Source organism: Parambassis ranga, chromosome 15 (assembly GCF_900634625.1).
Source record: "Parambassis ranga chromosome 15, fParRan2.1, whole genome shotgun sequence".
Lineage (NCBI taxonomy): Eukaryota > Metazoa > Chordata > Actinopteri > Ambassidae > Parambassis > Parambassis ranga.
The window spans coordinates 21,084,975-21,104,291 of record NC_041035.1 but is presented as its reverse complement, the minus strand read 5'-3'; the positions used below and the strand labels follow the sequence as shown (position 1 = coordinate 21,104,291).

The 19,317-nt window shown below is 51.6% G+C and overlaps 3 protein-coding genes across 5 annotated transcripts in view; all 3 read left to right on the top strand.

Moving 5' to 3' along the window:
- Positions 1-216: 216 nt before the first annotated feature.
- On the top strand, positions 217-6,146 carry znf365 (zinc finger protein 365). 3 transcript variants are annotated; one of them, XM_028422816.1, is made up of 7 exons: positions 217-353; positions 1,069-1,706; positions 1,790-2,099; positions 2,306-2,477; positions 2,598-2,644; positions 2,965-3,180; positions 3,405-6,146. In XM_028422816.1, exons 2-7 carry the CDS (start codon positions 1,073-1,075, stop codon positions 3,469-3,471), a joined length of 1,446 nt encoding a protein of 481 aa, XP_028278617.1. In that variant the 5' UTR covers positions 217-353; positions 1,069-1,072; the 3' UTR covers positions 3,472-6,146. The 3 variants fall into 3 exon arrangements, with proteins under 3 accessions (XP_028278617.1, XP_028278616.1, XP_028278618.1); XM_028422815.1 differs by having other exon boundaries at positions 2,595-2,644; XM_028422817.1 differs by having other exon boundaries at positions 2,595-2,644; positions 2,965-6,146.
- Positions 6,147-15,116: 8,970 nt separating this feature from the next.
- Positions 15,117-19,317, top strand: part of LOC114446927 (galactosylgalactosylxylosylprotein 3-beta-glucuronosyltransferase 2-like) — a 26,528-nt gene continuing 22,327 nt past the window's right edge. Inside the window, exon 1 of the mRNA XM_028422841.1 lies at positions 15,117-16,071. Within this exon, the coding sequence (XP_028278642.1) occupies positions 15,397-16,071 (675 nt within the window). The 5' untranslated portion in view covers positions 15,117-15,396. The remainder of the gene's footprint in view (positions 16,072-19,317) is intronic.
- The window catches only part of LOC114447678 (galactosylgalactosylxylosylprotein 3-beta-glucuronosyltransferase 2-like), a 25,085-nt gene continuing 21,164 nt past the window's right edge, over positions 15,397-19,317 (top strand). Inside the window, exon 1 of the mRNA XM_028424069.1 lies at positions 15,397-16,071. Coding sequence (XP_028279870.1) covers positions 15,397-16,071 — 675 coding nt within the window. The remainder of the gene's footprint in view (positions 16,072-19,317) is intronic.

Below are 19,317 nucleotides of genomic sequence, written 5' to 3'. Positions count from 1 at the left end.
TAACACAGAACTGTTGAACTGTCATTATTATACCTTAATAACATACTTACTTTTCATCACGTGATAATAATTACCTCATAATTACCGTCCATAAAACGTGTTTGTCCCACATCTCTCTCTCTCTCTCTCTCTCTCTCTCTCCTTTTGGTCCACCGGAAGAGGCCTCCAGTCGCCTTTTATTTTGAAGGGCTAACCGGATGTGACTGTAGCCGCGTCGCTAGCTTGCCGCTGGTCCTGTGTTGTGTCGCCTGGATGAATGACATCATGCGGGCTGCTGTCTGCCTCCATCTGCGACATGACACCATCACAGTAAGGCAGGAGGACCGTTAAAGTGAGCCGTCAGTCCGCGGGCGGTAAGAAAAACACCCGCTCCTGCACTTCAGTCACGATGTAGCGACGGGATTTGTCAGCGTTACCTAATTAGCTAGCTAGCTAGCTAGCAGCCAGGCAGAGCTAACGGTAACAGCTGGCTAATGATGCTAAAGATTAAGCCGTTAGGATTGTGTTATAACCTGTGCTGTCCTGCTGTCCTGATTCATGCTGTCATACATGACATTTAAACATTTACATCATTTCTCATTCAATATCATTGATGAATGCATTAATGTATTTATACACGAAGATATAAACAGTGTGAGGTTGGAGCAGTGAGGTGTGCTGTGTTGTTCTTGTAGCATAATGATCTGTAGCTCCAAAATATGGATCAATATGGGCAGCAGATATGAAAGAGTCAGCTCAGAGTGAGTGATACTACAGGATACTGACAAATAAGTAGTATTAGAAAATACTCAGATAAATCAATACTAAACTAAACCAACACAACCTGACTGTGACCATGGACGACATGATCTACTCGCCCCAGCTGTCCTCAGGACCAGGCTAAGTTTTGTCTGGAACTCTCACTGTGGAGTCCAAGAGGAAAAATAAGAAATAACAATCAACGGCCATAAATATCAGTCATTAGTCTGTGTTCTAGGAATGAAATCTTTGTTTTCCATCGAATGAAACGTCAGGAGGTGCAGCTGACTGTCTAATAGTTTCAATATTTCCTCTGCTTTCCTGCTTTAGAGTGATGCAGCAGAAGTTGTGCCCCAAAGGTTCCGGTTCTTTCCTCTTAGAGAGGAACGGCCAGGCCTGCGGCGCCGTCACTGACTCCGCCCCCTCCTGCGACCTCCCGTTCCGCTGCCCCCGCTGTGGAGAGCAGGAGCGTTTCCGCAGCCTGGCCTCGCTTCGCGCCCACCTGGAGTACCGCCATTCCTACTGCTCTCCGGACGTGACCGCCGGAGGCTTCAGCATCACTGGCCAACTCCCCGACCCGCTGACATCGGCCATCCCTTGGTACGACATGAGCCTCCCGACCAGGAGGGGGCAGCAGAGTGCAGCAAGACCGCCTCATGTCCGCTCGCTCAGTGACAGCAGAGACAGCGGGTACCTGCACTCCTACAGTGCTGCAAGGAGGCGCACCCAGAGCGTGGGGGTGGGGACGCAGGCTGAGGAAGAGGAGGATGACGAAGAAGAGGAGGGGACAGAAGATGAAGATGTGGGAGAAGAGGAGGACGAGGATGATGAGGGAAGGAATGAGGGAAACATCATAGTGTCAAGCAAAAAGTCAGAACGAGGCCATGACCCCTTCAACCACCACCATCCCCAGTTTCCTCCGCCCGCCCCCCTCGGCCCCCCGCCTGACCCAGACCTGGACCTGATTGGTGCGTTTGAATTCATTTCTGTGTCCATGTTTATTTATGACCTATTTATGACAGATTGTATCATTAACTCCTGTAACCATCAGAGCAGAACTCGTACTCCGGTTTGGAGACGGCGGCAGCCTCGGCCGCCGTGCGGCGGCGGTTGGCCAGCATCCTGCGGGCAGCTGACAGCACCATGCAGCGGCGGCTGGCTAAGGTGAGCACGGAGCTGGCGCAGACCGACACCGAGCTCCTGTGCGAGCGCGCTCACTCGCAGCACCTGGCGCAGGAGAGGCAGGAAGTAGCAGACAGGGAGAGGTCACTGAGCCGGCAGGTGGACGTGGCCGTCATGGTGATCGCCGCGCTTCGGGAGCAGCTCAACGCCTCCGAGAACGAGCTGGAGCGCCGAGAGAGGCGAGTACAGGCTTCCTGCTTCATACAGTAAACCCACAAACAGCGCAGTGTGTGTTCTCTGCTGTTTGACGGACCTCCACATGTAGCTGCCTGGAGCCGGGTCACTGGGTGTCTGGGTGATTCAGCTGTCAGACCATCACTAGTGTAGTTATTAGGAGCATGCATCAATCATCCAGCTGCTGAAATGCAGAATGTTTGTCTCACAGGGAGGTGTTAACCATCCAGAAGTTTCTGGAGGCAGCGGCCCGACAAGAGACGTGCGGCAAAGTTCGGATCCAGCGCTTCATCGAGAACCTGCTGAGACGCATCGCTCTGGCTGAGAGACTGGTGGAGTACTACCAGGTCAACGGCAGCCCGGCACAGTGCAACCACTACAAGGTACACACACACACACACAGGCTGTACTCCAGAGCTGACCTCTGACCCCAGCTCTGTATTAGTCCCTGCTCTGCTCTGTGGTGACACCCTGACCTTTGACCTTGTCTGCATCCTCAGCAGCACCAGCAGCAAAATGATAACGGCCCTCACAGAATCACAAAAAGTAGGTAAGTACCTCCTCACTGAACGAAGCATATATGTTAAGTTTATCACACACTGGAACAAGCATAGAGACGATTGAAGCGAGGCGCCTGGACTGATGAAGCAGTTAGAACTGATGAAGCTGCTTGGACGAGCAGCGAAACGCCTTCAAGAAACCAGCCCAGACGCCTCGCTTCAATCTGCTCTGTGTATTAGGACCTGGATGACTGAGACTCTGCATCAACACACTGGACAAAATCCCAAAACTCCAAACAGAGAGTCACATTATCCAAAGATAGATAGAACTCAGAACTCACCTCCTTCTGCTTCCATGTGACGCCTTCAGGTCAGCGGGGGGTCAGCTCTTCTCGTCCGGTCTCCCAGACAACAGAACCCAGTCCTCCTCCCAGTTCTGCGGCCGTCCTCTGTTCTCCAAAGCGGGCGGAGGAGAGCGCGACCGGGAGCGGGAGCACCGGGAGCGCCTGGCCCAGTCGTCCAGGCTGTTCTGCCGGCCCGAACACAGAGACGACATCTGGAACCACCAGCGGCGCCGGTCCACAGGGTACGAGGCCTAGGACTGTACATAAAGACCAGGGAGAGGGGGTGTCAGACAGGGGACACTTTGAGACTCAATCCCGTGTGTTAGCAGGACCGGTCACATTAGCATCAATGATATTAACCATTCAGGACAGTTTGAACCTACAGAAACACATGGAGCAATAACACGTGTCACTGCATGACGGCACCAGAACCACATCGTACTAATGTTCTGAGTTTGTGCCACAGGTTATTACGCTGCAGTGGGTCAGCACACATCATCATAATCGGCGCTGAGTTGTGTATCTCGAGGTGAAGATGTGATTTTGTGTCCAGCTGCTGGGTGAAGCTTCAGCGCCGCTGCCTGATGACACGTCCTCTCCTCTGGTCGAGCCTCCATGTTACGGACGGGTTCCCTCAAAAAACTCCTGATCAGTCCCGTCATCGCCCCTCTGTCTGTGCTTCCAGAGCCGGATGGTCGTCACATGATTGTTCACCGATCGTCCAATCAGAGCTCCACGTGTTGCTATACGCAGTGTGTTCGGTCCGTCCCTGCTGTACCAACCCGAGCTCTAACAGTCACATGATCACATCAAGCGCTGCAGGTAAAGGCTGCTTTCATGGGTCTGAGCTCTGGAACATGAAGCACAGACAGACGTCCGATGACACCAGACCTGGGTCAAAGTGCATCTCGCTTGTAATTCTTGGCCTTCAAATGATCAGTCAGATGTTAAGGGGTTCACCCAGTCCTGTTTGGTGATGACGCCCATCACACGACTGACCGTTTTTAAAGATGGACGACGTGTCATGTGACCAGGAGGTGGAGATATGGCATCAGTTCCCACTCCCATGGGGGGCGTGGGAGGGCTGCACGTTTGATCTGCCACCTCCCAGAAAAGGATTTGATGCAGGGGCCATGTTGGTGCAGCCACGCTTTGGCCTGGGTCTGGAGGACACCACACACATGACGAATGTACTCTGAAGAGAGCCGTGCTTTACGCCTCACACAGAAACGGGTGGAGATTCTCCGATCACTAACCAACGACATCGTGTCTCATCCAAAGTGACTTACAGTGACGTGAGCGCGTACAGTTCACCTGCAGTAAACCCATCCATCGTCCTGTACGACCCGTTTACATCCTACATCCACTGATACGAATGTAAACATGTAAAACTGTATTTGGTGTCAAATGTATCTTTGCTGTTTTGTTGACGGTGTTGATAGATATTTTATATACACATCTAGTGCGTGTCGTCCAGTGGAAGTAGTAGTCCTGCAGAACCTTGATCTGGGTCTCACGTGTTAATAGGGCGTCTGCAGGTTCTGGATCAGTCTTCAGAATCCCAAACTCACATCATGGCCCAGGTACAGCAGCATCAGGCTGCTGAGTCACATGTCGGTCAGCTGAGCACGCAGACGTGTCCGTCACATTTACACCGGAGGATTTAACTATCAGGTCCAAGTCAGACGGACCTGTTTGTGTTTCAGTAGAAATAGATGTTAAGTAAGCGGGAGACTGAAAAGTGGATGGGCGCAGCTTCGGTGCTGCTGGGCGCTCCCTCAGAGAGAGGGCGAGGAGCTCGGAGTACAGCCGCTGCTCCTCCACATCCAGAGGCTCGGGCATCTGGTTCGGATGCCTCCTGGACGCCTCCCTGGGGAGGATGTCCCACCGGGAGGAGACCTCGGGGAAGACCCAGGACATGGTGGAGAGACTCTCTCTCAGCTGGCCTGGGAACGCCTCAGGATTTCCCCGGAAGAGCTGGAGGAAGTGAGAGGGAAGTCTGGGCGTCCCTGCTTAGACTGCTGCCCCCACAACATGGATGGATGTTAAGTACATAAGTTATTATAAGTATTTATAAGTCGTAAAAGACTCATAATCAGTTTTCATTTGGACACATTTCCTGCCGTGTCTCAGAGATCCGTCTGATCACACTGAAGTGTGACTGCTGCTGTCAGCTAAAAACCCCGTTTCTCTGCAGATGCAGGACGTATCCTGTCACTACAACAAGGAAGTAGTCTCAGCTAAGCAGACCTCTGCAGGAAGTAAGGCTGTTATTCCCAAATAAATGAGGAGAAAGGAGCTGTGTGTAGGACGAGAAGATGAATCAGGTTTCACCTCAAATGAGATAAATGATCACGAGGAAATGAAAATCACAAGATAATGAGGTGCAGTTATCCCCAGGACCACAGGATGGAGTGTGGTGACACATCATTCGGAGCTTCTTCTCTGTCGACATCTTTTCGTGCTTCTTCTTTACATCGAAGGTTTATTTATTAATCTAAAACATGTATAGATTCTTCCATTCCTTCCTGCCCGTCATCAGGTGGAAGGTCGGATGTGTGGCGTGGAGGTTGTGGGGTTTTTGTGCAGACAGCAGCATGTGTGCGCTTCAGCTCTCTCTGCTGCTGAACTGCTTCCTGTTGTGTGTTTGGATGCATGAAGCAGCTGCTACTGCATATGTAAGTGTTGTGTTGCTGTGACAGCATGCTTCACACGTAGCTAAAGGGTATTATACCTGCTGTTATCTTGTACTACTGTGTGTACTTTTGTAGCAGAGCGAGTCTATTTTACAGGAGGGTGAAGGAACGTTGCACTAAAACCAACAGAGAGCACTTGGCTTGTTGGCTTCCCAGCGCTGGGCGGGTTTGTATTCTGGACAATCAGCAGGGCTCATGGAAAAAAGAAGAAAAAGAGACATTTTATCTGCATTTTGTGCCAGAAGGAGCCGAGCGGGAGTTCGTTTGACGGTGTGTAGAGAAGCCGTTCAGCTGTTATGTTGTGTTTGTTTCTCTGCAGCCACGTCTGGGTTTGGTTTCCTTGGGTTCGTGCTGTTCGTCTGTAGAGATTTCGTTTGCAGAAGTGATCTCTAGTTTCGTGCCTTTACTGAGAACTCTGTAGTCTGTAAAACACTGTGCAACATGCAATACTGTGAAGAACTGGAGACTTTGTGTCTGTGTGATGCCCATCGAAGATTAAAGAGCAAACGTGACGCCAGCGTGTGTTCGCTTCATTCAACCGGGCCTTTTCCAAAAGTATTTAAACATCACTTACACCAAGGTTCTGGCTGGTTCAGTGCAGTTATGTAGTAAATTGACATTTATTGAATAATTATTGACACATTTAGGTTGTTGTTGTTGTTTACTGCATGTTTAGGGCTTATCCATCACACTGTATGATCATGTGCTTAGAGTGGATCCATCTCCTCCCAAACAGCAGCTCCAGACACACATGTGGGTCACAGCTGATTTTATTTGGGCCACATTCAGTACATCTGCAGTGCACCTGGGAGCCACAAGGGGGAGCTGAATGTGTTTATTTGTTCTCTTTTATAAATGAAGTTACTTGAAGGCCAAACGTTTACTGATGCATATTAACCACCAGGGGGCGCTGCTGCCAAACTAATACTACCACTACTGTGTGTGTGTTTTTACTATTTTTTCCTCTTGATTTGTTTTTTTAGGAGTGTGTAGGTTTGACCTGTCTATAAATAGATTATTTCTTTTTTCTCTAAATTATGTCCCTTTATTGTTTGTCATACATTTAATTTATACTTTCTGCATAAATCTGTCAAATTCATTTTTCTTATAAATTTGTCGTTTTCATAAAATCAAACCGTTTGAAGCAGCATCATTATTTCTGAGCTGCTTGTAGGAGCAACATGTCCTCAGGGAGCTCTAACTAGTCTACTTGAGGGGGCAGCAGCCTGAGCAGGGAAACCCAGACCTCCCTCTGCCTGGCCTCCTCCTCCTGCTCTGCTGCAGGGTCTGCTGAGGGGTCTCCCTCTCTGGATGACTGAGAATCTTCACTAACACACACGTCCTCATAGAATTGAATGATTTGTTTCCCATATATGTGCAGACCTAAGATCGGAAACGGTTCTTCCTCTAACTCCTCCCCCTGACCAGCCTTCAGCAGACACACACGTTACATCAGCCTCCACTTTGTGTCCTGTCGGAGCATCAAACACATCCTCCTCCTCTGAAACCCGACCGGTCTGTCTCAGACACATCAGCCTCCCACTCTGAGTGGACGGCAGCTGCTCCACAGCTCGGCCGGCTGCCTTCACAAACACACCTCAGTTAGCCTGTTCCCTCACGATCAGAGGTGCTTCAGATGAACATGGCTAACAGATAAAAACATGGATCCACTCATCACTACTGCTCTGAGGACCCATCAGCGTCTCCCGTCTCCTCCTCCCACTGCTGTCAGGCTGTCACAGCCATCAATCACCCGTCACCTGTCTCCACATTATAAACTCTGTTTTATTCATGGGACGAGTGTGAACAGCAGAAAAACACCGGAGGTCCAAAAATAGACACGTTCAATAAACATAACGTTCTGTCAGAGCTTTCAAACTAATTAGTGCCGAGAGCAGAAAGCTGACAAACGTCTTTCTGAGTGACAACAACAACCAAAACTCTGCTGACACGTCAGCCATCTTTATTTGTAGTTTTTGTGTCTAACAGTTGAATCTTCTCTGAATGAGCATCCTCGTCCTCTCCTGGACAAATTCTACCAGACACAGGTTAAATTAATGTAAATATCTTACCTAGAGACACTCCAATATGGAACCTGGTGTTCAGGACGCTGGGCTGCAGGACAGAAGAAAACACACAGGACTGGTTCAGCATGATGCAAACTTCAGTCAAAGCCCGACAGAGGACAGGTGTCTGTGACGGAGGACAGGTGTCTCTGTGACGGAGGACAGGTGTCTTGACAGAGGACAGGTGTCTCTGTGACGGAGGACAGGTGTCTCTGCGACAGAGGACAGGTGTCTTGACAGAGGACAGGTGTCTGTGACAGAGGACAGGTGTCTCTGTAACGGAGGACAGGTGTCTCTGCGACAAGAGGACAGGTGTCTGTGACAGAGGACAGGAGTCTCTGCGACAGAGGACAGGTGTCTGTGACAGAGGACAGGTGTGACAGAGGACAGGTGTCTCTGTGACGGAGGACAGGTGTCTCTGTGACGGAGGACAGGTGTCTCTGCGACAGAGGACAGGTGTTTGTGTGACAGAGGACAGGTGTGTCTGTGACAGAGGACAGGTGTCTCTGTGACGGAGGACAGGTGTCTCTGCAATGGAGGACAGGTGTGTCTGCGACAGAGGACAGGTGTGACAGAGGACAGGTATCTGTGACAGAGGACAGGTGTGTCTGTGATGGAGGACAGGTGTCTCTGCGACAGGACAGGTGTGACAGAGGACAGGTGTTTGTGTGACAGAGGACAGGTGTGTCTGTGACAGAGGACAGGTGTGTCTGTGACGGAGGACAGGTGTTTGTGTGACAGGACAGGTGTGTCTGTGACAGAGGACAGGTGTGTCTGTGACAGAGGACAGGTGTGACAGAGGACAGGTGTCTGTGACAGAGGACAGGTGTGACAGATGTGTGCAAGTGGATCTATCGGGACGATAAACTTCTAAAAACACAGATAGCAGTCGATAGCACGTGTTGGGAATCATCGTACACGACTGCAGCTGGATGACGAGGCTCCGCCTCCACCTACTGGACAGGGTGATATAATACATATAAATATATAAATATCTCGCTTATGGGCGCTGCCATGTTGTAAAAAGACGCCATCTTAGAACCAGAGTCTGCACAGTAGAAGTTGTAGCTGGTGGCATCTACTGCACCCAGCCACCGGGGGCGATCCAGAGCTGTCGGGCTAGTTTCTGATTTGGTGTTTGGTGCGTCAGACAGACAAAGCTAACGAGGTTTGACGCTGACCTGTCATGTGACGTCACATCAGGAGTGTGTGTGATGGAGGCCTCACCTGCTGCTGGAGACGGACTGCACAGCTGCAGCTCTCAGATTTAAGGCTGATGTTAACGAGTCCTGGCCAACGTGTCTGTGATGGAACGAAGTGAAGGAGAGAGAACAACGACTAAGAGGAGCTGATGTGTGCAGATGAAGCCCTGAGGGTGCTCCAGTGTCATCCCCTTCAAACACACTGAGGTCCATGACGGAAGATGGAGACTACAAAAGAGCCAGTGCTGCAGGCAGACCGAGAGAAACAGAGTGAAGGAGAGGAGGGAGGAGGAGGAAGAGGAGGATGGAGGGAGGAGGAAGGAGAGGAGGAGGAGGAGGAAGAGGAGGAGGAAGAGGAGGATGGAGGGAGGAGGAAGGAGAGGAGGAGGAGAGGAGGAATGAGAGGAGGAGGTGGAGGAGGAGGGAGGAGGAAGGAGAGGAGGAAGGAGAGGAGGAGGGAAGAGAGGAGAAAGGAGAGGAGGAAGAGGAGGAGGAGGAGGAAGAGGAGGATGGAGGGAGGAGGAAGGAGAGGAGGAGGAGGGAGGAGAGGAGGAGGAAGAGGAGGATGGAGGGAGGAGGAAGGAGGGAGGAGGAGGAGGAAGAGGAGGAGGAGGAGGGAGGAGAGGAGAAAGGAGAGGAAGGAGAGGAGGAGGAGGGAGGAAGGAGAGGTGGAATGAGAGGAGGAGGTGGAGGGAGGAAGAGGAGGAAGAGGAGGATGGAGGGAGGAGGAAGGAGAGGAGGGAGAGGAGGAGGAGGGAGGAGAGGAGGAGGAAGAGGAGGATGGAGGGAGGAGGAAGAGGAGGGAGGAAGAGGAGGAGGAAGGAGAGGAGAAAGGAGAGGAAGAGGAAGGAGAGGAGGAGGAGGGAGGAAGGAGAGGAGGAGGTGGAGGAGGAGGATGGAGGGAGGAGGAAGGAGAGGAGGAGGAGGAGGGAGGAAGAGGAGGAGGGAGGGAGGAGGAAGGAGGGGAGGAGGAGGAGGAAGAGGAGGAGGGAGGAAGAGGAGGGAAGAGAGGAGAAAGGAGAGGAGGAAGAGGAGGAGGAGGAGGAAGAGGAGGATGGAGGGAGGAGGAAGGAGGGAGGAGGAGGAGGAAGAGGAGGAGGGAGGAGAGGAGAAAGGAGAGGAAGAGGTGGAGGAGGAGGGAGGAGGAAGGAGAGGAGGAGGAGAGGAGGAAGGAGAGGAGGAGGAAGAGGAAGGAGAGGAGGAGGAAGAGGAAGGAGAGTGGAGGAGGATGAAGAGGAGGAGGTGTTTGGAGTCAGAGCAGAAAATGCAATTACAGGACAATTCACAGGACAGTTCCACTCACAGACGGCAGCCTGATCACAGCACATTTGTCAACACCATTAGCATAGAAATAAGTCTGTGTGTGGAAGGTGGAGGAGGAGGAGGGAGGAGGAAGGTGGAGGAGAGGAGGCGCCGCTTGACATTTGATGGCATCAGCAGGAAAACAGTCAGAGTGTGGCTGGACGTCCGGTCTGACACCCTCCGTCAGCGGGAGTGAAGGAGCTGATTTAAAATGCAGCAGCAGCATCACAGCTTCACATGGAGCAGAGTGTTCACGCTGCAGACAGAGAACCAGCTGAATGTGTGTGGACGGAGTCTGTCCCCTCAACAAGAGACAGCATGTACGCAGAGGACACAGGGACATGGCACAGGACACCCCCCGGCCCCAGAGCGTTGACACTGTTTGACACTGGTGGTGAGGAAGAGGAGGAGGAGGAGGAGACTGAGGAAGGTTGATGAAGAGCGACAGGTAATCGGGTGGAGGAAACAAGCTGCAACCCCCGAGGCTCAGACATGAAGACAACACGGACATGTTAAAAACTGCAGTTCCCCCTGCAGCCTCTAGGGGCTGCTTCTAGGCGTGAGTAAAAACGCCTGTATTAAAATGGCCGACTGTACAGCAGGCATAAACATGGCGATGGTCGGAGCGCCTCAGGTGACGTCACATACATGGTTATGTGATGCACAGGTAGTCCTCTCTGGATGGAGGTCAGGGCGGAGCGTCTGCTGGTGCCGTCTTTGTGAGGCTGAGGGACCGCGTGACGCCGGGGTCGCCCTGTAGACGCCGCAGCGGCTGCGAGTTAAAAACTGTTAACCTGTTAATCCTCTAAATGAGCCGTGAGTGGAGGCACTGTCACAGTGAACGCTTCCCCGAGCAGCAGGACAGCGGTGGTGGAGCATGTTTATTCATGAGGTGAAGCAGCTCCGTTCTTCAGCCACCACAGGAAATGAGATGAGGATTCAGAGGTCCGTCTGGAAGGAAACGCTGCGCCTGACAGGCGTTCTGTGAGTGATGCAGTCAGCTTATATTAACCTGAGAAAAGGCCATGAAGGGTTAAACTGCCTCCTACAATCACAGCTCACCCTCTGCTTCCGAGTTTATTTTCCACAGGGCTGCAAAGGAACAAACTGCTTTATGAACAAAACAAAACATGAAGGCCTCAGCAACACACGCTGCTGTCTGAGCGCCGATGTTGATGGCCGTCACTGAGGCCGTGCTGCTGTCGAGGGGACAAGAGGCCAAACAAGAAACAAGCTGCTGTTCGACTGTCCTTGAACTGCTACTGAGCACATCTGAGCCGTCATCACAGAGGAGACCGTCCCTTTAAGACACTCAGCATCAACACACACTCTGAGGGAGGACAATGTTAATGCCCCTGTAACACCTGTACAGTACACTCAGTATATGTCACTACACTAGCACTATGTCCCATCATGCATTGCACTCCTCTACAACAAACACTACAGCAGGGTGGACACACTGTGAGGTGGACTCAGACAGACAGACAGAGAGTCAGGCAGACAGACAACAGGCAGACAGGCAGAGAGAGACAGGCAGACAGGCAGAGAGAGACAGACAGACAGAGAGTCAGACAGACAGACAGACAGACAGAGACAGACAGACAGACAGAGACAGACAGAGAGTCAGGCAGACAGACAGACAGAGACAGACAGACAGACAGACAGTCAGAGAGACAGACAGACAGACGGACGCTGCGTCAGCTTCCAGCTGTGTGTACGCTTCGCTGTGCAGCAGGCAGAGCTGGGATCCATCTTCGGCGTGTCACCTGCTTCTCTGTCCTGGGACCCTGGTCTCTCTGAGCTCAGCCTTTCAGGTGTGAACGCAGACAGCTGAAGGACAAATGAAGCCTGAGGCCGTCAGGCCGTCGGCGAGGAGGAAGACCAAAAGTGAGCCGATTGCTTCCAGCTGCTGCTGCTGATGATGGAAACGATGTGTTTATATGAGCCGAGGGAGTCTTCAGGACATGTAAGTTTACCTTAGATACGTAGAGAAGATCCTTCTGATCCTGGTCCTTCAGGTGAACCAGTCTCTGTCTCAGTGTTGTCATGGGTTTGAAGTGGACCGGGATGTCATGGTTTACTTTAGATAGAATTGAAATGATCAGTTAATTGGCTGCCTATTGATTAAGGCTGTTGTTTATTTGCCACAGTTCATACTGGAGTCTTTGTGGATGAATGATTCATCAGGACTTTCAGCGTCAGCCTCATCTGTTATTCTGACACTCAGTCGTTAGCCATGAGCCGCGCTGTCGGCCTGAGAGATTAGCTGCTAGTGAACCGCTAACCAAAGCCTCGGGGGAAGCAGGAAACGGAGGTGAAACGTTTTTAAGCACAACTTCACAAGTGAAGTTTGAACAGATCAGCCTCAGAGGTGCTAATTACCAAAGAGAGGGATTTTAGAAGGAGCTGTAATCTGGGCTGATTGCTGATTGTTAATCCTAAATGATGCTGCACTCGCTGAATCACTCCTGGCTGTTCATGATGATAATGGAGCAGCTGTTCACCACTGTTTCCCTCCTTACAGCCCTGATGCTGTCAGCACAGGAGGGTTCATATTTAAAGATTATTCTTATCATTAAAGATTCAGACAGTTCAGTAGCAATAATATAAGAAGTATACAGTGTACACAGTGTACTGTATGTACTCACGGACTGCAGAGAGAAGCCTTACAAAAGGTTCCAGCACCATGTACTGACACTGACTCAGTGTGTGTCTGTGGATGCATCACTAATGCGTCAGCGTGTCAAAGGACGAGGATGTCTGCAGCCTGCAGGTGTTTAGCGTGCTAGCATGCTAAAAAAAGCAGAAATAAGTTAAAGTCACTACAGGACGGGCGTGATGTCTCTGCAGAAACGTGACTACGTGGGTCAGAAAGAGCTGAACAACGGCCGCTCTCAGTCATGTTCATGCGTGTCTGAAAGTGTCGGTGTGATGTCAACACATACAAATGTGGCCCGCTCCTGTTACTGCTGCTGTGTTAGCTAATGTTCACACACACACAGATAAACAAGCAAACAAAACAACAAGAAAACACCACAACAGCTGCACACATGACCAGAGTAACAACATGGAAAGGAAACATCCTGTGGCTTACCAGCCATGACTTACTGTTCATTAGCTAACACAGGTTAGCCTGCTAGCTTAGCCTAATAAGTGAAGAAACCATGTTACTGTCTATGACGCCATTTTTTATGAAAGACTTCACATTAAGCTGTGCTGACTCTGTCTGCTCATCAAAACGAGCTCATTTAAAATGGCGTCTGGCCTGATGCATCATCTTCATGTCCTCACTGTGAGCAGATGGAAGAACACGCAGTCACGGCTGACAGTTTAATACTGGGACAGAGCCCATTAAACCATTCGCTCACATCACATCAGTCCTTTAAAATGATTCATCACACAGTAATCCCATTACTAGACTCCAGCCAAATCACTGAGCGTGAGATTGATTAAGCCTCCAAAAGTCTCGCCGCTCCGCCGTCCACACCATCAGGAGCTTTCATCCCGTGGAATTATCAGCTTATTTACCTGCAATTAGTTCAGTGTGGAAGGGCTGTGTTAGTGCGGCTCAGTGGGTCCAGCACATCCCCCGCTCTGTGCTGTGTGCATCATTAACCAGCAGTGATCAGAACCAAACAAACACGTCTGAAGAGTTTAATCCACGAGCTAGGACACGGAGGAGTGGACAGTCTCAGCTGAGTCCAGATGTCTGTGTTGCTGCAGAGCAGCAGGAGACACACAGCTGTCCATACAGGAAGCAGGTACTGCTCCACAAACAGCTCATCTTCACCGATGAACACCACTTTATCATTACTGAAGCTAAAAGCTAATGCTAAGCTATCAACCAGCTACAGCACGGTCACATGACTGCAGCATCAGCAGGTTCACCGCTCTGACCCCTCCTACAGCACAAACACCTGGATGACCTGTAATGACCTCATGTAGTCCCATGTAGCCACTTGTTAGCATGTAGCCTGTGTTCAGACAGTGAACAGTCATCAGTGGATTCACTGTGTGACACACACACACACACACACACACACACACACACACACTACACATCCTCCAGCCTCCTTCTCATCTCTGGTCCTCACCTGTAGGGCCCTCCTCCTCCTCCTCCCTCTCACCTTCCTCCTCAGTCTTCCTCACCACACCTGACCGTCTGTCCCGCTCACAGTCCTTCTGTGACGTCACTCTGAGGAGCCATGTTGGGTCCATGACGGTGTCACCCACTCCCTCCACTGTGGGCCGTGTGTTGTGTTGTTGAACTGCAGAGTGAGCACAAATGAAAACACATTTCAGACACTTGCATCATGTTCTCGCTGCCACACAATGAGGAAGCAGCCTCACCCCTCTGAGCTACAGAAACATTAAGCACATCATGGTACATGCTGCTGATGCAGTGACCATGGATCACTTTCACCAGCGGCCTCTAGTGGACAGAGGAGGAGCTGCAGTGTGTGTCCTGCTTGTTTCCACAACACTGCTGCTGCATGTTTATGTCAAATTCAGGTTATAACAACATCTCTGATTATATTTATTAGGTACAAAGATTATTTATGAGAAAAGTACATGTTGGGAGTAATGATGACATCATGAAATGAATTCGTTTTGTTTTTAATCTGGATTAAAAACACTTTTCTTGCAGCTCCTCCACTCTATTTTGGTCTAATAATGTATGAGCAGCACAGGCCATCCTCTCTCTCTCTCCCTCTCCATCCTCTCTCTCCCCCTCTCCCTCTTCTTCCTCTCTCTCTCTCTCTCTCTCCATCCTCTCCCTCCCTCTCCATCCTCTCTCTCCCCCTCTCCCTCTTCTTCCTCTCTCTCTCTCTCTCCATCCTCTCCCTCCCCCCTCCCTCCCCTCTGCACCTGCTCCTCCCCTCCTGCCTTATTATCCTCAGACTCAGAGCTGCGCTCCGTGCTCGCCAAGTGATGCTCCTCGGTGGCGCACATCGGCGGGTCCTCACCGGCCGCTGCGGGCAGGACGGCTCGGGCTTGGTCTCCCCTTCTAGAAAAGACGCACCGAGAAGCGCCTGAGGATGAGAATGTAACGGGGGTTCTGTGAGGGTGAACCGGAGGAGGAAAAGGACGACGAAGAAGCACACAAGTCCCACCGAAGGAAGAGGAGGAGAGGGGGAGGAGGAAGCAGGACTCCGGGGAAACGGTCCCGCCGGGACGGGGGGACGCAGCGGATGGTTTGCAGGCTTCACGGTGTGGAGTGGACTCGTCACGCTGCTGTTCGGATCGCTGGATTTAACGGAGGAGCTCCCGGAGTTGCAGTCGGTCGTTCGGGTTGTGATGGAGTGACTGAGAGAGAGAGAGAGAACTTCAGACTCGCCATGAAATCAGTGTTCTTCAGCCGCTTCTTCATCCTGCTGCCCTGGGTCCTCATCGTCATCATCATGATCGACATCGACAGTAAAAGGACGATCCGGGCTCCGCTGGCCGGTCGGACCGGCAGGGCGCAGCGGGCCGTCCGCTCCCCCGGAGCGGGTGGCTCCCAGAACCAGTCCGCCCTGCCGGTCATCTACGCCATCACTCCGACCTACACCCGGCCGGTGCAGAAAGCGGAGCTGACCCGGCTGGCCCACGCCTTCCGCCAGGTGCCCCGGTTCCACTGGATTGTAGTGGAGGACTCGACGACGCGCACGGAGCTGGTGGCGCGCTTCCTCGCCCGGTGCGGCGTGCCGTACACGCACCTGCACGTGTTCACCCCGCGCAGGTTTAAGCGCACCGGGATGCCACGCGCCACCGAACAGAGGAACGCGGCCCTCACGTGGCTCCGGCAGCACCGGAGCAGGCGGGACCCCGGCGTGGTGTTCTTCGCGGATGACGACAACACGTACAGCCTGGAGCTGTTCGAAGAGGTAACGCGTTACTTTCCATCCTTTATATCACATGTCACACACACCTGTTTGTATTCATTATACAACTAAATATGCTGGTAATCTGAGATTAGGGATTAGCCCCACAAACATACTCAAAGTGGTGTTCAGAGACATTAAACAGTACTGTGGAGTCCCCCACAGCTCCGGCCTGGGCCCTCTGCTGTTTACCACCCACATGCCTCCATCGGCTCTGAGCTCCATATAACCTGCACCGCCCGTCAGTGTCTGGATTCTGGTCCCTGGTTTAGCTCTGTCTGGCGATGACAGGTGGAGTCTGGCGTAGCAGGCCTGGTGGATCTGTGAGCCAGCGCCCCCTCCACAGACCCACAGTGGCTGTGTTAAGAGTGAAGAGTTTCATTTGTTGATCGCACGCCGTCTCCTTCCTGTTTCATTACGCGGCTCCTCTGTGCAGGTAATGGCCTGTCATAGAGAGATAATGGGCTGTCATAGGGCAGTAATAACCTGCAGGATCTGTCTGCAGGCTTCAGACTGACGACAGTAACTGTGCAGTTTAAAAAGCCAGACATCAGTTCAGGAGGAGAAAAGACGAGGAGCATTAAAATATCACACCGCCGTCACCTGTGGGGATAGTTTTTAAAGTGGTGTGGGGCTGAAGCACAGCTACTGTCTCCACAGAGAAAATGGAGACATGTCCGCCATGGTCTCCTCCTCTGGAGGCCAGCTGGGGTGATGCTACATGTAGCTGTTAGCTTATATTAGCATGAGAAATACTGAGATCTGAGATCCATATACATTCAGATATGCTCACAGGAAACAGGAAGTGCTCCGTCACGGTGTGTGCTTGCTGCAGGTGGAGGTGGGTGTAGAGGTGGGTCTCATTAAAAACAAACCAGGTTTCACTCCTCTGTCAGCTGCAGCAGCTTAATCAGTAAATGAGGAGCTCCAGCTGGGTGGAATCAGCCCCACTCTGGGCTGTTGATTACATGAAACTAACAGAGGAGCGAACTACAAACTACAAACTACCACAGACTGAGCAAAGCGTCACAGCCACAGCTCTGTCCACAGAACACGAGCTGGAAACTTCAGACGGAGCCGTGTGTCGAACATGTGATGCGTTCAGGCAGCCGCAGACTCTGACGGGTCCTAAACACAAAGAGACGGTCAGTGGACAGAGACATTCATTGGACAGAGACGGTCAGTGGACAGAGACATTCATTGGACAGAGACGGTCAGTGGACAGAGACAGCGATGGCCAGTGGACAGAGCGAGACATTCAGTGGACAGAGAGGGTCAGTGGACAGAGACAGAGAGCGTCAGTGGACAGAGAGAGACATTCAGTGGACAGAGACATTCATTGGACAGAGACAGCGACGGTCAGTGGACAGAGCGAGACATTCAGTGGACAGAGACAGAGACGGTCAGTGGACAGAGAGGGTCAGTGGACAGAGACAGAGAGGGTCAATGGACAGAGACAGAGACGGTCAGTGGACAGAGACATTCAGTGGACAGAGACAGAGAGGGTCAGTGGACAGAGACAGAGACGGTCAGTGGACAGAGAGAGACATTCAGTGGACAGAGACGGTCAGTGGAATTTTGTTCAGAGGAAGGAGAACGAGTTCCAAAAATTAGGATTAGGCAGCAGATTATGAAGTAGTAGATTATAAAGTTTTGTCACAGGAGGATTAGGACTGCTGTAAAAAACAGAATTTCAGAATTCTGGTAATCAGAGAGGGGAAAACAGATTAGAGTTTGAGTTTTCGTAGAATTCTGAGATTAAAGTTGATCAAAAAGATTTCATTTGAATCTCAGAAGTCTGAACTTTGAGAATGAGAAATGACGAGCTTTAGAATTTTAATCTCATATTTCTAATCAAAGACACATTTTCTTTAAGTGATGAACTGAGATCAATCTCAGAATTATCAGATTAAAGTGTGAGCTGATTCAGATTGAAGTCATTACATGCTGAGATTACACAGTGGCTGTGATCCTGGAGCAGCATTAATCTGTGATGTGAGGTTCAGACGTTTGTGTCTGTGACGTCTTTTATTTACAGTAAGTGCTTCAAGCTGAAGGTCCCTGTGTTCATGTAGAGTTCACCCTCAGGGAGGAATAGTCAGAATACAGTCCGAGTCTGAAATCAACTCATGTTATTATCAATCTGTCTGTCCTTCCTTCTCTGTCCACCTCCCTGCCAGTCTGTCCCTCAGCCTCTCTCTCTGTCTGTCTGTCCCTCAGCCTGTCTCTCTCTCTCTCTCTCTGTCCCTCAGCCTGCCTGTCTCTCTCTGTCTGTCTGTCCCTCGGCCTCTCTCTCTCTCTCTGTCCCTCAGCCTGTCTCTCTCTCTGTCTGTCTGTCCCTTAGCCTGTCTCTCTCTCTGTGTCTGTCTGTCCCTCAGCCTGTCTCTCTCTCTGTCCCTCAGCCTGTCTCTCTCTCTCTGTCCCTCCCTCGCCCTGTCTGTCTCTCTCTCTGTCCCTCGGCCTCTCTCTGTCTGTCTGTCCCTTGGCCTGTCTCTCTCTCTCTGTCTCTCAGCCTCTCTCTCTCTGTCTGTCTGTCCCTTAGCCTGTCTCTCTCTCTCTGTCCCTCAGCCTGTCTCTCTCTCTCTGTCCCTCGGCCTCTCTCTCTGTCTGTCTGTCCCTTAGCCTGTCTCTCTCTCTCTGTCTGTCTGTCCCTCAGCCTGTCTCTCTCTCGGCCTCTCTCTCTGTCTGTCTGTCCCTCGCCCTGTCTGTCTCTCTCTCTGTCCCTCGGCCTCTCTCTCTGTCTGTCTGTCCCTTGGCCTGTCTCTCTCTCTGTCTGTCCCTCAGCCTCTCTCTGTCTGTCTGTCCCTCAGCCTGTCTGTCCCTCGGCCTCTCTCTCTCTCTCTCTGTCCCTCAGCCTGTCTCTCTCTCTCTGTCCCTCGGCCTCTCTCTCTGTCGTCTGTCCCTTGGCCTTGTCTCTCTCTCTCTCTCTCTCTCTGTCTGTCTGACTCTCGCTCTGTCCCTCAGCCTCTCTCTCTCTGTCTGTCTGTCCCTCGGCCTCTCTCTCTCTGTCCCTCAGCCTGTCTCTCTCTCTGTCCCTCGGCCTCTCTCTCTGTCTGTCTGTCCCTTGGCCTGTCTCTCTCTCTCTGTCTGTCCCTCAGCCTCTCTCTCTCTGTCTGTCTGTCCCTCAGCCTGTCTCTCTCTCTCTGTCCCTCGGCCTCTCTCTCTGTCTGTCTGTCCCTTGGCCTTGTCTCTCTCTCTCTCTCTGTCTGTCTGACTCTCGCTCTGTCCCTCAGCCTGTCTCTCTCTCTC

What these genes read in the sequence shown, in the direction of transcription:
- znf365 (XM_028422815.1), top strand. Translation starts at nt 1,073, where the DNA reads ATGCAGCAGAAGTTGTGCCCCAAAGGTTCCGGTTCTTTCCTCTTAGAG. An exon ending in CACAGTGCAACCACTACAAG is followed by an intron (nt 2,478 to 2,594) that starts GTACACACACAC and finishes CTGCATCCTCAG; the next exon opens with CAGCACCAGCAGCAAAATGA. An exon ending in CAGCGGCGCCGGTCCACAGG is followed by an intron (nt 3,181 to 3,404) that starts GTACGAGGCCTA and finishes TTTGTGCCACAG; the next exon opens with GTTATTACGCTGCAGTGGGT.